Below are 13,167 nucleotides of genomic sequence, written 5' to 3' on the forward strand. Positions count from 1 at the left end.
ACACTGAATTTCAATTTATTAAGTAATGACTTTTAAGACTGCATTTAACAAAGTCTCATACTATCTTCAAAGAAAAACAATTATGGAAATCAGCAGGTTAAATGATATTCTAGATGGATGGATTTAACTATTTTAATGATTGGACCCAAATAATAATCATTAATTAGTCAACACCAGCATAGAGAGAAGTCTCTGGTAGAGTGTCATAAGGATCCATCCATGGTTCTGATGAAGTTTCGGTAGAATTGTGGGATGTCTCTAAAGAATTACAAACACTAGGGTAGACTCCAATCCAGTTGGGAAGATTTATTATAGTTTTGAGATTTCATACTCTGGTGAGTGGCTAAGCCCCTTAGAGGAATTTAGCAACTTCAGTAAGGCAAGGCATACAATTTTATAGAGAATATGATGCTGATTAAACAATCAAAATTTACATAGAACACAGGATTCAATTAATATTAAAAAGGCAGGAGGAGTTTATTAAGGGATTAGGTAATGGGGGGGGCATTCCAGCCTCAGTGGAACTGCATATGCAGTAACTCATAATAAATTCATTATCCATAATGAATCAGAAGGGTATTTATATGTGGTAATGGTATTATAATAAGCCTCTCTACGTCATAAGTTCACTCTAGGTAAGTTCTTTACTATTACTGTAAAGGTGCCTACTTCGGGTAGACCCCTTCTATGGTTTGGTGGCCAAGCATCCTGCTGTACATCCTGGTTGTGCTGTCTTCTGATTGGCTGGCTATTGTAGTCTTGTCTGGTCAAAATGTATAGTCAGGTATTGTGATCCTGTTTTAGGCTAAATGGATGATGCTGTTACAGTTGAGTACAAGAACACATCTGTTTCTGTGGGAATGGGTCTGGGGACTGGGATCTCATCTCATGCACATGCCTGCTGTTGCTGTGTGAATTAAGACCATGGACACACTTGTTGTTCCAGTGAGCAGTGAGGCATATATGAAGAAGTTAGGGCAGTGGGGTGGGGCTAGGTAGGTACAGTGGGGTCTATAATGAAGTTAGAATATTGAGACTGGGGCAGCTCTATTAGGACTCCATCAGTTCTGCATAGTCCAACACTTTTATTAGTGACTTGAATGAAGTTCTGCACAGATTAGAATGCTTTTGGAAGATAGCACAGAGGTAGCATTGAAATAAACCTACTGGATAAAACATTGAAAGTTTTAAAGTAACACAATGAAATTGTCACAGCAGTAAATAATAGGATATATTGGGGTACATATAAGTGGGGACAATGGTTAGGGCTGTAAGTGGGGCAATGGTTAGGGATCTATCATAATATTCTAGGGAATAGTCCCTTCACCCTCCGGAGCCAACATGGGTCGCTTTCGGACCAAGACCGTGAAGAAGGCGGCGCGAGTCATCATTGAGAAGTACTACACCCGCCTAGGCAATGACTTCCACACCAACAAGCGTGTGTGCGAGGAGATCGCCATCATCCCCAGCAAGAAGCTCTGCAACAAGATCGCGGGATATGTTACTCATCTGATGAAGCGGATCCAGAGAAGCCCTGTGAGAGGTATCTCCATCAAACTGCAGGAAGAAGAAAGAGAAAGGAGGGATAACTACGTCCCTGAGGTCTCTGCTTTGGATCAGGAAATCATTGAAGTGGACCCTGATACCAAAGAAATGTTGAAACTCCTGGACTTTGGTAGTTTGTCCAACCTGCAAGTTACCCAGCCCACAGTTGGGATGAACTTCAAAACACCAAGAGGAGCTGTTTAATATTTACTTTTGCCTTCTTTCCAATAAACTTGAGAACTCCCCCCCACCAAAAAAAATATTCTAGGGAATAGGCATCCAAGGCTTAAACTAGTGTGCCATCAATGGGAATGAAAAGAAAAAGGAGATATAAGAAATATTTCTGGAGATAGTAATGAGGGGACATGACAAATGATTGCATGTGGGGAAAGAGATAGAACATTCAGTTGACTTGGACATTTAGATTTTGGGTGATTTGGAGAATGTTGATGCTATTTGCAGAAATAAGTACATCTGGAAGAACCTTTTAAAAATTAGAAAATGAATTTGGTTGGGTTATATTTATGATGAGTAGCCAGTAGTTCATTTAAATGGCATATAGTAAAAAAAAAACAAACAAACAACATATGTGGGTCTGATATTAGGAGAATGGTTGTCGCTGCTGTGACATCACAGGGTGATGTCTTGACTTACTCATGAATTGGATTTAAGTGAGGCAGACTTGCAAAAAGTCATCAGCCTCCCTGTCTCTTCCAGAGACATCAAAATCCAGCAGCAGGGCAAAAAGTCAAGATGACTAGCAGTGGCCTGGGATACAGTGGATGACCTTAGCATCTTCAGTGTTGGACTAGACAAACCACAACACCTGCTTCAGGCGCCCCCATTGCCTTTTGAACACATTGTTCTGATCCATCCATCTCCCTAATTCACCAACAGCTATGAGGCATGCCAATTACTTTCAACCTGGCTTAACCCATCTGCCAACGTGGTTTACTGGGGTGTGTGTGCTGTGCATCCTGCGACTTCTTGGAGCTATAGGTGAGGATTGGCTGAATTAGGTGGACACAAAAGGTAAATGAACAGTCCTGAAAAGGGCTCAGCAAGGCCATCTACCAGAGGAACTAGTCCTCCCAGAATACCACATACACCATATAGATAGATATAGATCTATGTATCTACCAAGATACAGGCTAAAAATACATGTGTTGGAATTGTCTGCATAGAGATAATAATTTAAGCCATGGGAGTAGGAGTACATGAGATTTCCAAAGGAAAGGATGTGGAAAATGGAAAAAAAAGACCTAGGAATAGAGACTTGGGGGATTACTTCATTTAAGAGTGGAAGAAGGAAAATGACCCTACAGAGAAAAAAACGATTAATAAAAATGGGAGGGGTGGCTAGGTGGCACAATGAATAGAACCCCAGTCCTGGAGTCAGGAGGACCTGAGTTCAAATCCAGCCTCAGACACTTAACACAAAACTAGCTGTGTGACCTTGAGCAAGTCACTTAATCCCAATTTCCCCGCCTTTCCCCCTCCATAAAGTAAAAAGAAAAATCTAAAAAAAATTCGAATGGGAGGAGAATGATCAGAAACTCAGTTTTACAGATGAAGAAACTGAGATGTGGATAGGTAGAAAAACCTATCCATGGTCACATTGCTATAAAGTGTGATGAGCAGTATTCAAATTCAAGTCTTCTTAAGTCTAAGCAGAAAAAGCTATCAACTATAGTGTACTCCCCTAAATACCAAAGGGAAATATGGTACTGCAGAATGGGGACTGGGCTAGTATTTCTGAAATTATGAATTTTAGTCTCCTTTCTGCTCTTAACTAACCATGTGACCCTGGATAAATCCCTTAAGTTGCCCAGGCTTTGGATTCTTCATCTATAAAATGAAGGGACAGTTTTCTATGAGTTCTAATATCCCTTCTTGCTCTTATTTTTTTAGGATCCTATTTGCCTAAATATGTGAACACTCTTTTGGCAGTGAAAGCAACAGCAGCAGCAGCAGCACCAACAATAGCAGTATCAGCAGCAGCAGCAGCAGCAGCAGCAGCAGCAACAGCAACAGTAGTAATGCTAATAAAAATTTATAGAGTACTATAGCACTTTAAGTTTTGTAAAGTGCTTTATATAGGTTATCTCATTTGATTCTCAAAATAACCTTGGCAGGTAGGTGTTGTTATTACCTCCTTTTTATACATGTGGAAACTGAGGCTGAGAGAGATTGCGTTGATGGAATCATAATAAAGCTGCCCCCAGCCTTAATATTCTAACTTCATTATAGGCCTGGCTCTACTGAACAGCAGGCCCACCGCACCTACCTAACCCCCCACCAATATCCTAAATTCTTCATATATGCCTCACTGCTCACTGGAACAACACATGTGTTCCTGAACTCTTAGTTCCCACAAAAACAGCAGGTGTGTCCATGTGATGGGAACCCAGCTACTGCCTCTCTACCTGATCACTGCCCCTAGACGCATTTCCACAGAAAAAGGTGTGTTCTTGTATTCAATCACAATCACATCATCCATCTAGCCCAAGACAGGACCACAATGCCTAACTATCTGTCTTAACCAAACAGAAACACAATAGCTAGCCAATTGGAGGGCAGAATGACTAGAATGTTTAACCACCGAACCATAGATGGGACCCCTCCTCCATTACCTAACTCCTTAACAAACTTCTCCTGCCTTTTTAATATTAATGATATTCCTGTTTTCTATGTAAATTTCTGTTATGTAACTGCATCTTTACCCTATAAAAATCCATCTTGCTTTCTCTAAAGTTGCTAGTTCCTCTTGGAACTTAGCCTGTTTCATGAGAGGCATCAATCTCAATAAATGCCTAGATTAGAGGTGGTTTGAATCTGAATTCTTTGAGATGGCTCCACCACAACACATCATGAGATCAAAACAGTTTTGGTGTGGTCAGAGACCCCACCCCAACAGCTTTTTGGCATCCCTGGGTTTAAACTGAAGCAGAGTGACTTACCCAGGGTCCTATATCTTGTAAGTGTCTGAGGCAGGAATTGAGCTCAGGTTTCCTGATTCCCAGTCCAGTACTCTATCAACTGTACTATCTAGCTGTCAATAATGAGTGATTTTTTTGAGTAAGATTTTGCATATTTCACAAACTGTACTTTTTACATATATATTACATGTTAATTAAGATAAAGTCACAAATATTCATTTTCAATTATTGTTATACAACTCATATTATAATTGTGTTGTGTGAGTTACAAATATGTAAAAGATCTATGATTTTTATCATTACTGGAAACTCCTGATGTGGAAAACTCACTACACTTAAATTACCATCCAAATATGACTTTAATAATGCAATCTGGGGAATTAAATGAGGTACATCAAAGAAAAGTAACTTGCTTATGTTATTACATTTTTTCAGAAGTGGAATGGGAACTCAACTCATTTTTACTCTGAGGTCAGGATATCCATCTATTATGCCACACTCCTTCTATATGTGGAGGGGGAAAATAAAGGAGGTAAAATAAAAGTAGAAGGAAAAGGTGGAGGAGAAGAAGGTAAATAATGAGGAGGAAGAGAAAAATGAGAAGGAGAATAAGAATGAGATGATAGTGAAGATGAAGAAAAAGAAAAGAGGAAAAGAAGAGAAAGAAGAGGAAGAGGAGAAGAAAGAGAAGGAGGAGGACGAGTAGAAGAAGAAGAAAAAGAAGAAAGAGGATGATGATGATGATGATGATGATGATGAAGAGGAGTCAATAAAAAACATCTGTGGCAGAGGAGTGACCTCCATAAATATTGGTTACTCCTCCTCTTACAGATAGCCCCTAAAAATTCTGAATCAAAACCCCTGAATTGATTATTTCATAAAACAACCTACATTTTTAGAAGCTTCTAATTGCTCATGGAAAGGAGGCTTAAAAATTCAATAGCTGAAACTAGACTGAGGTAATGAGTAAGTGTGGGCTTCAACCTAGCAATTTAATTTAGTCTGTTGAAATACAAAAACTGCATGAAATTGTCACCCTCAGAGTAGCAAACTTTCTTAAATTTGGAAATCATGCACTGAGCCATAGATCTTGGACATTTGTATACAAACTTATAAACTTTTCTATAGCCCTATATCAATTATCATAGTTTATTTCCTTATGGTTCTGGCCATTGGGCCAATTTCTGTCTTGAATACTTCCTATATTCTCTCTGTTTCTCTTTTGGGGCAGGACAAAAGGGAGGGACAATTAATAAGCTCTCTCTTTTTTTCTTTTCCTTCAAAGGATGAATTCATTTCTCCTTTGCTGATATCTGTGTGTTATCCCTATAACTTTTTTTTTCTTTTCTTTTTTTTAAAGCAATCAGGGTTAAGCAACTTGCTCAAGATTACACGGCCAGTTATTATTTCTGGGTGTGGTGCCGAGTATCTGAGCCCAGACTCGATCCAGGTCATCCCAACACTGGAGCCGGTGCTCTTACTTGCTGAGCCACCTGGCTGCCCCTAACCAATTGGGGTTAAGTAACTTGCTCAAGGTTACACGGCCAGGTGTTTCTGGGTGGGTGCTAAGTGTCTGAGCCCGGGATTCGATCTCCAGGTCTTCTCAACACTGGAGCCGGTGCTCTTACTCGCTGTGCTACCTGGCCGCCCCATCCCTATAACTTTTCAATGAGGGATGCAGGTGAAAAATCAACAATTAGTTAATTTTTTTATTTAATAATTAATTTCACATGAGGTACTGTGCTAAATACTCTGCTTGAACAATAGAAAAAATCAAAAGGAGAGATTCCCCCAATGAATTTTTGTTTTACAAATTTTCAGTAATAATTTGCAATATTTATGTTCTCTTGGGAAATAATATGTCTGAGAAGCTCAAATAAAGGTATTAGTTAGGAAATATTTGATTCTGGTTAGTTAACCTTTCTAGTTTTCTTTGACATGAGAAAATTGCTTTTCTGTTGCTGCTGTTTACACCTTGTTATTGAAGACACTTCATGCATTGGTTGAGTTTACTGTCTATATACATTATAGAGAACATAATGGAACCATTATTATTATTTTTTTATAAGCAATTGGGGTTAAGTAACTTGCTCAAGTTTACATGGCCAGGTGTTTCTGGGTGGGTGCTAAGTGTCTGAGCCCAGATTCAATCCCAGGTCATCTCAACTCTGGGGCCGGTGCTCTTACTCTCTGTGCTACCTGGCCTCCCTGGAACCTTTATTTTATAAGGAATGCATTTTTATTTTATTTTTCAATTTTTCCACATTTTTATTTAAAGTTTTGAGTTCCAAATTCTATCCTTCCCCTTCCCCCTCTCTGAGATGGTAAGCAATTATGTGAAATATTTCCATCTTAGTCATTTTGTACAAGAAGACTTGAATAAAAGAAAAAAAAATGAAAGGAAGTAAAAAAAAAATTACATGACTTCAGTCTGTATTCCATCAATATCAGTTCTTTCTCTCGAGCCAGAAAGTAAGCTTCAACATTAGGCTTTTGAGATTGTCTTAGATCATTGCGCTATTGAGAATAGCTATATTCTTCATTGAACAATACTGCTGCTACTGTGCACAACATTCTCCTGTTTTTTTTTCACTTTACTCAGCATCAGTTCACATAAATCTTTCTAGATTTTTCTGAAATCATCCGACTTATCATTCCTTATAGCACAAAAATATTCCATTATAGTCATATACCGCAGCTTGTTTGGCCATTCTCCAATTGATGAGCATCCCTTTTATTTCCACTTCTTAGCCACCACACAAAAAAGTTCTGTTGTAAAATATTTTTGTACAAATAGGTTCTTTACTCTGATTTGGGATGTCCTTTGTGCTATAGACCTAGCAGTGGTATTATAGCATCAAAAGGTATGCACAGTTTTATAGCCCTTTGGTTATAGTTCCAAATTGCTCTCCAGAATGGTTGGATTAGTTCACAACTCTACTAGCAGTTTATTAGTGTCAGGTTTTCTCACTCCCCCTCCAACTTCCAATATTTTATTTTTTTGTCATATTAGACAGTCTGATAGGTGTGAGGTGCTACCTCAGAGTTGTTTTAATTTGCATTTCTCTAATCAATACTGATTTAGAACATTTTTTCATTTGGCTATAATAGCTTTAATTTATAATAGCTTTAATGTCTTCATCTGAATACTGCCTGTTCATATCCTTTGGGCATTTAACAATTGGGGAATAACTTGTATTATAAATTTGACTCAGTTTTCCATATCTTGGAGAAATGAGGCCTTTATCAGAAACACTGGCTGTAAAAATGTTTCCCAACTTTCTGCTTTCTTTCTAATCTTGGTTGCATTGGTTTTATTTGTGCACAATCTTTTTTAATTAATGCAATCAAAATGATCTATTTTGGATTTCATAATGTTCTCTGTCTCTTGTTTGGTCATAAATTCTTCCCTTTTCTACAGATCTGACAGGTAAACTATTCCTCGTTCTTCTAATTTGATTATGGTATCACCCTTTATGTCTAAATCATGTACCCATTTCAACCACTAATTTGCCATCTTGTAAATTCATGCCATTGATCAGGAAAGGAAAAAAAATTTGAGAATATGATTAGCACTCAAAACATAAGTTGTAACCAATGCTAGTCCACGGTATCATCTTGGTCCATGAATGACAGTATATCATTAATGAAAGTGAAAATCCATGGGTGTTATTTTCAACATTAGATAATTACAGTAGTAAGAGGCTAAATCAAGGAAGTTGATTCTCCTTTCTCTGCTAGAGTTTGCCTGAGGCATATTATCCCACTGGTCCCCAAAGTCTTTATTAAATTTCAGAGGTAATCACTTTGAATAGTTATTGCCCCAATTTACTAAGTCGTCACTAAATACAGTCCCAGGCATGAATAGAAAGCTTCTTCTCTAAAAGCTGAGGAATCTGCATAGTTAATAATCAACATTTCCTATTTAAAAAATCAGAACTAAAAAATGAAATAGTTTCTGAATTTAAAAAACAAAATTATCTACTTGACTTATTAAAATAGCATATATTTAAAAAGTTAAACATGTAAATAACATGTAGTTCTATTGTATTTTCTGAATCTATGATAATGAGACATTGCTTTATCACCACTTAAAAGATTAATGCTCAAATTTAATATATGTGTATATGAATATATTTGTTTCTAGAAGCACAAGTGTGCCCCCTTCTGAAGAAAATTATTATTGGTACCAATGTTTCCCCTTAAATAAACAACTCCCTATTTTTATATGTCTAATTTGGAAAGTTCTATTGGTGAGCTTTAATAGTTCTCTTGTTTTGATAAATATTTATATTCAGTGACCCTTTTTTTCTGGAGCTTTTTTGTAATCCAATGCATTTTTGGTTGTGAAACATTTTCATAAATGAAACACTAAGGAATTTTTCTAAGACACTCATCTTTTATTTTTTCCTATTGATTTGGAAAAAAGTGGAAGAGACTCTGTGTACAAAATACCAAATACAAAGGAAGTCAAGTCCCCAGTATTGGAGTTACCACACAATTAGGCTGAAAATTTGGACAAAAAGCAATGACTTTTTTATCTTTAATTTAAAATAGTAGTGAGAATAGAAAGTCTATGACATCACACTTGGGGCAACTCAATTTTGGTTTAATATCAGTAGCTGGTGAGAGTATTTGTGATGCTTTCAAAATTATACATAATTATAGGTACTGAAAAACGACACCCCTGAGTTTCACTAATAAGCAGAGATGAGGGATATGCCATCGCTGAGTCCTAGAATGTGAACCACCAGAAGGGATTTCGGATGTCATCATGTCCTACCCATCATTTTCAAATTGGTGAAACTGATGATCAGAAAGTGAAATAACTTTCCCTTAGTCACACAGGGAGTTATGACCAGGAAAAAAAAAACAACAACAAATACCTAATTTCCCTGCACACTTCCATTTTATTACAATATTTTGCTGCCTCAAGTTCTTTAACTTACTCTAGCAGACTTTCAGATATTGTGCGTTCTTCATATTTGAAGAGGGTCACACGACATTACTATCCTGGGTTCAAGGTACAGTAAGTTTGACTGCGATTGATCAGTCCAATTTGAACTTGGAAGGCTTTACTATAGGTCAGGTACAAATCGTTCATTTGAGCATTTGGGATGGAGATATATCTACATTTGTACATCTTATGTTTCTTTTGTGCCGCTGCAATTCTGTTTTGCTTATAGAGCAAAGTGCCTTCTTTGATGAAGACACACCATGTTGTGTGGTCCTGTGCCAGCATCTGCTATGTCTCCTAGTCAATAATAAAGTTCTTCAAAGAGACCTTGAGAGTGTTGTTGTACTCTTTCTTTTGACCTCCAAGTGAACAACTGCCCTGTGTGAGTGCTCTAGAAAGTAGTGTTTTAGGTAAATGTCTATTTGGCATTTAGACTACATGGCCAGCCTATCCAAGTTGCACTCTCTGCAGTAGGGTTTGAATGCTTGGCCATTTACTTTTCTAGAGAGCCTCATTGTCCAATATCTTTTTTTGCCTGCTGATCTTCAGAATCTTTCTAAGACAATTCAAATAAAAAACACACGTATTTTCTAGCATGACACTGATATACGATCCAGGGTTTCACAGGCATACAACAATGAAGCCAGCATAACAGCACTGTAGATTTTCGGTTTGAATGTAACCTTATACCTCTCCTCTTCCAACTTTGGAGACTCACAAACACTAAACAAGCTCTAGCAATGTGTGCACCAACCTCATCATAGATGTGGAAATCCCTGGAAAGTATACTGCCAAAGGAAATAAACTTATCCATAGCATTATTTTTTTTTTAATTTTCCATTTGCTGTAGCCCAAATTTCCATGTATGGATCATAAATTACTAGGTGGTAGACAACATCTATTTTCTTGGTATTAATTGGCAGACCAAAATTAGTACAAGTGGCAGAGAACTGATCTATACTCTTTGGCATCTCAGCCTCAGAGGCTACATTGAGTGCACAGTCTTCTGAGAACAAAAAGTCACTTGCTAACTCTCCCTGTGCTTTAGGCTTGGTTTGTAGCCTTTGCTTTTTCCTTCTTCACATTTTTAAGTTATTTATTTTTAGCTTTCAACATTCACTTCCACAAGATTTTGAGTTACAATTTTTTCTCTCCCCATCTTTCCCCCACCCTCACCCCAAAATTGCAAGCCTACTGAATACCACTTCCGCCAATCTGTTCTCTCTTCTATCCTCCCCCTTCACCGCCTAACTTTCTAGTAGGGCAAGATTGGTTTCTATACCCCAGTACCTGTATATCTTATTTCCCAGTTGCATGTAAAACACCAATTTTTGAACATTTGTTTTTAAAACTTTGAGTTCCAGATTTTTTCCCTTCTTCCTTCCTCATCCATCCTCACTGGGAAGATAAGCAATTCAATATAGATTGTATATGTGTAGTTCCCCAAATAATTTCCATAGTAGTTATATTGTGAAAGACTAACTATATTTCCCTCCATCCTATCCCTCCCCCACTTACTCTATTTTCTTCTTTGACCCTGTCCCTTTTCAAAACTATTTGATTCTAACTACCCTCTCTCCCAATCTGCCCTCCCTTCTATCCTCCCCCCTCTTATCCCCTATCCCTCTATTATCCTGTAGGGCAAGATACCCAATTGAATGTGTATGTTATTCCCTCTTTAGGTCAAATTTGATGAGAATCAGGTTGTCCCATTCCCTTTCACCTTTCTGCTATTCCCCTCCATTGTAACAGTTTTCTCTTGTCTCTTTTATATGAGATAATTTACCCTAATCTATCTCTCCCTTTCTTCTTCTCCCAATAAATTCCTCTTTCACCTCTTAATTTTATTTGTTAGATATCATCCCTTCATATTCAACTCATCCTGTGCTCTCTGTCTATGTATACATGAACATACAAATGCCCACACTTACATATATATTTATATATACATACATCCTCCTGTATATATGTATACATATATATGCATATATATTCCCTTTAAATATTCTCATACTGAGAAAAATCATATGAGTTACAGTTATTTCAACTTTAGTAAGTTCATTATGATTTCTTTTTCTTGTTTACCTACTCATGCTTCTCTTGCTTCTTGTATTTGAAAGTAAAATTCTCTGTAAAGCTCAGTTTTTTCATCAAGAATGCTTGAAAATCCTCTATTTCATCGAATATCCTTATTTTTCCCTGTAGATTATACTCAGTTTTGCTGGGTAGGTGATTCTTGGTTTTAATCCTAGCTCCTTTGATCTCCAGAATATCATATTCCAAGACCTTCAATCCCTTAAGGTAATAGCTGCTAGGTCTTATGTTATCCTGATTGTGTTTCTAAAATTGTTTCATCCTGACTGCTTGCAGTATTTTCTTCTTGCCCTGGGAACTCTGAAATTTGACTATAATATTCCTAGGAGTTTTCTTTTTGGGATCTTTTTCAAGAGATGAGCAGTGAATTCTTTTATTTTTCTATTTTGCCCTCTGGTTCTAGAATATCATAGCAATTTTGCTTGATAATTTCTTGAAATATGGTGTCTAGACTCTTTTATTTATCATGGCTTTCAGGTACACCAATAAATTTTAAATTATATCTCCTGGATCTATTTTCCAGATCACTGGTTTTTCCAATGAGGTATTTCACACTGCCTTCTATTTTTTCATTTGTTTGGATTTGTTTTATAGTATCTTGATTTCTCATAAAGTCATTAGCTTCCAATTGCTCCAGTCTAACTTTGAAGGAGTTATTCTCTTTAGTGAGTTTTTGAAATTCCTTTTCCATCTGGCAAAATCGACTTTTTAAAGCATTCTTCTCCTCATTGGCTTTTTGGGCCTCTTTTACCATTTGAGTTACTCTATATTTTAAGGTGTTATTTCCTTCAGTGTATTTTTGAGTCTCCTTTAGCAGGCTGTTGACTTTCTTTTCATGATTTTCTTGCATCATTCTAATTTCTCTTCCCAATTTTTCCTCTACTTCTCTTACTTGATTTTCAAAATCCTTCTTGAGCTCCTCCATGAACTGTAACCAATTCACATTTTCTTGGGGGTTTTTGATGCAGGAGTTCAGACTTTGCTGTCTTCCTCCTGCTCCATGCCTTGATCTCTTTTGTCCTTAAAAAAGGATTCTATGGTCTGTTTGTTCTCCCACTGCTTGCTCATATTGGAAGCCAATTACTTGACTTTTGAGCTCTTTGTCATGGTAGAACTCTGCTTCCAGAATGGAGAGAGCAATGTCCCAAATCACTGGGGGTTTTGCAGCTGCCAGAGCTATTAGATGGGTGCCCTCTCTACAGCCCTCACATATTCTGGCTCACTGGTAATATACCCCAGGACCACTACCCAAGACTGTGATCTGGATCCAAGCAGGTCAAAGCAAAAGTGATTAGCCTCTGAATAGTCACTTGATCCCCCAACAATCTGCAGTCCAGGAGCACTGGAAGCAGCCACAATGCAGTGGCTGCAGCCACCATGCCTCTTCTCCTCTCTCTAGGGGCAGAAGCCAGACAGTGCTCTCCCTGTTCCCAACAGAGTTCCACACTGACTTTTTACTTTGTCTTTGGCATTTGTGTATTGAGAAGTCTGGAAACCACTACAGCTTCTGGTGATCCACTCTCCTGAAGTCAGCCCCAGCCAAGTCAGGTTGGGGCTGCCCTGGGGCTAAAACCACAGTTTACATGAGACTCTGCTCCACTCCCACCATGCTGCAATGGACCCTTCCTGCTG

General features: G+C 37.8%; 1 protein-coding gene across 1 annotated transcript; it reads left to right on the plus strand.

The window, feature by feature from the left end:
* Window positions 1-1,315: 1,315 nt before the first annotated feature.
* On the plus strand, window positions 1,316-1,790 carry LOC138158413 (small ribosomal subunit protein eS17-like). Its single transcript, XM_069084531.1, has one exon. The coding sequence runs from the start codon at window positions 1,342-1,344 to the stop codon at window positions 1,747-1,749; it is 408 nt and encodes a 135-aa protein (XP_068940632.1). The 5' UTR covers window positions 1,316-1,341; the 3' UTR covers window positions 1,750-1,790.
* Window positions 1,791-13,167: the final 11,377 nt, after the last annotated feature.

Source organism: Petaurus breviceps, unplaced genomic scaffold (genome assembly GCF_028583685.1).
Source record: "Petaurus breviceps papuanus isolate PSGF00001 unplaced genomic scaffold, PetGlider_PUasm1.0 174, whole genome shotgun sequence".
NCBI lineage: Eukaryota > Metazoa > Chordata > Mammalia > Diprotodontia > Petauridae > Petaurus > Petaurus breviceps.

Coding starts and splice junctions, on each gene's coding strand:
- LOC138158413 (XM_069084531.1), top strand. CDS start 1,342: ATGGGTCGCTTTCGGACCAAGACCGTGAAGAAGGCGGCGCGAGTCATC.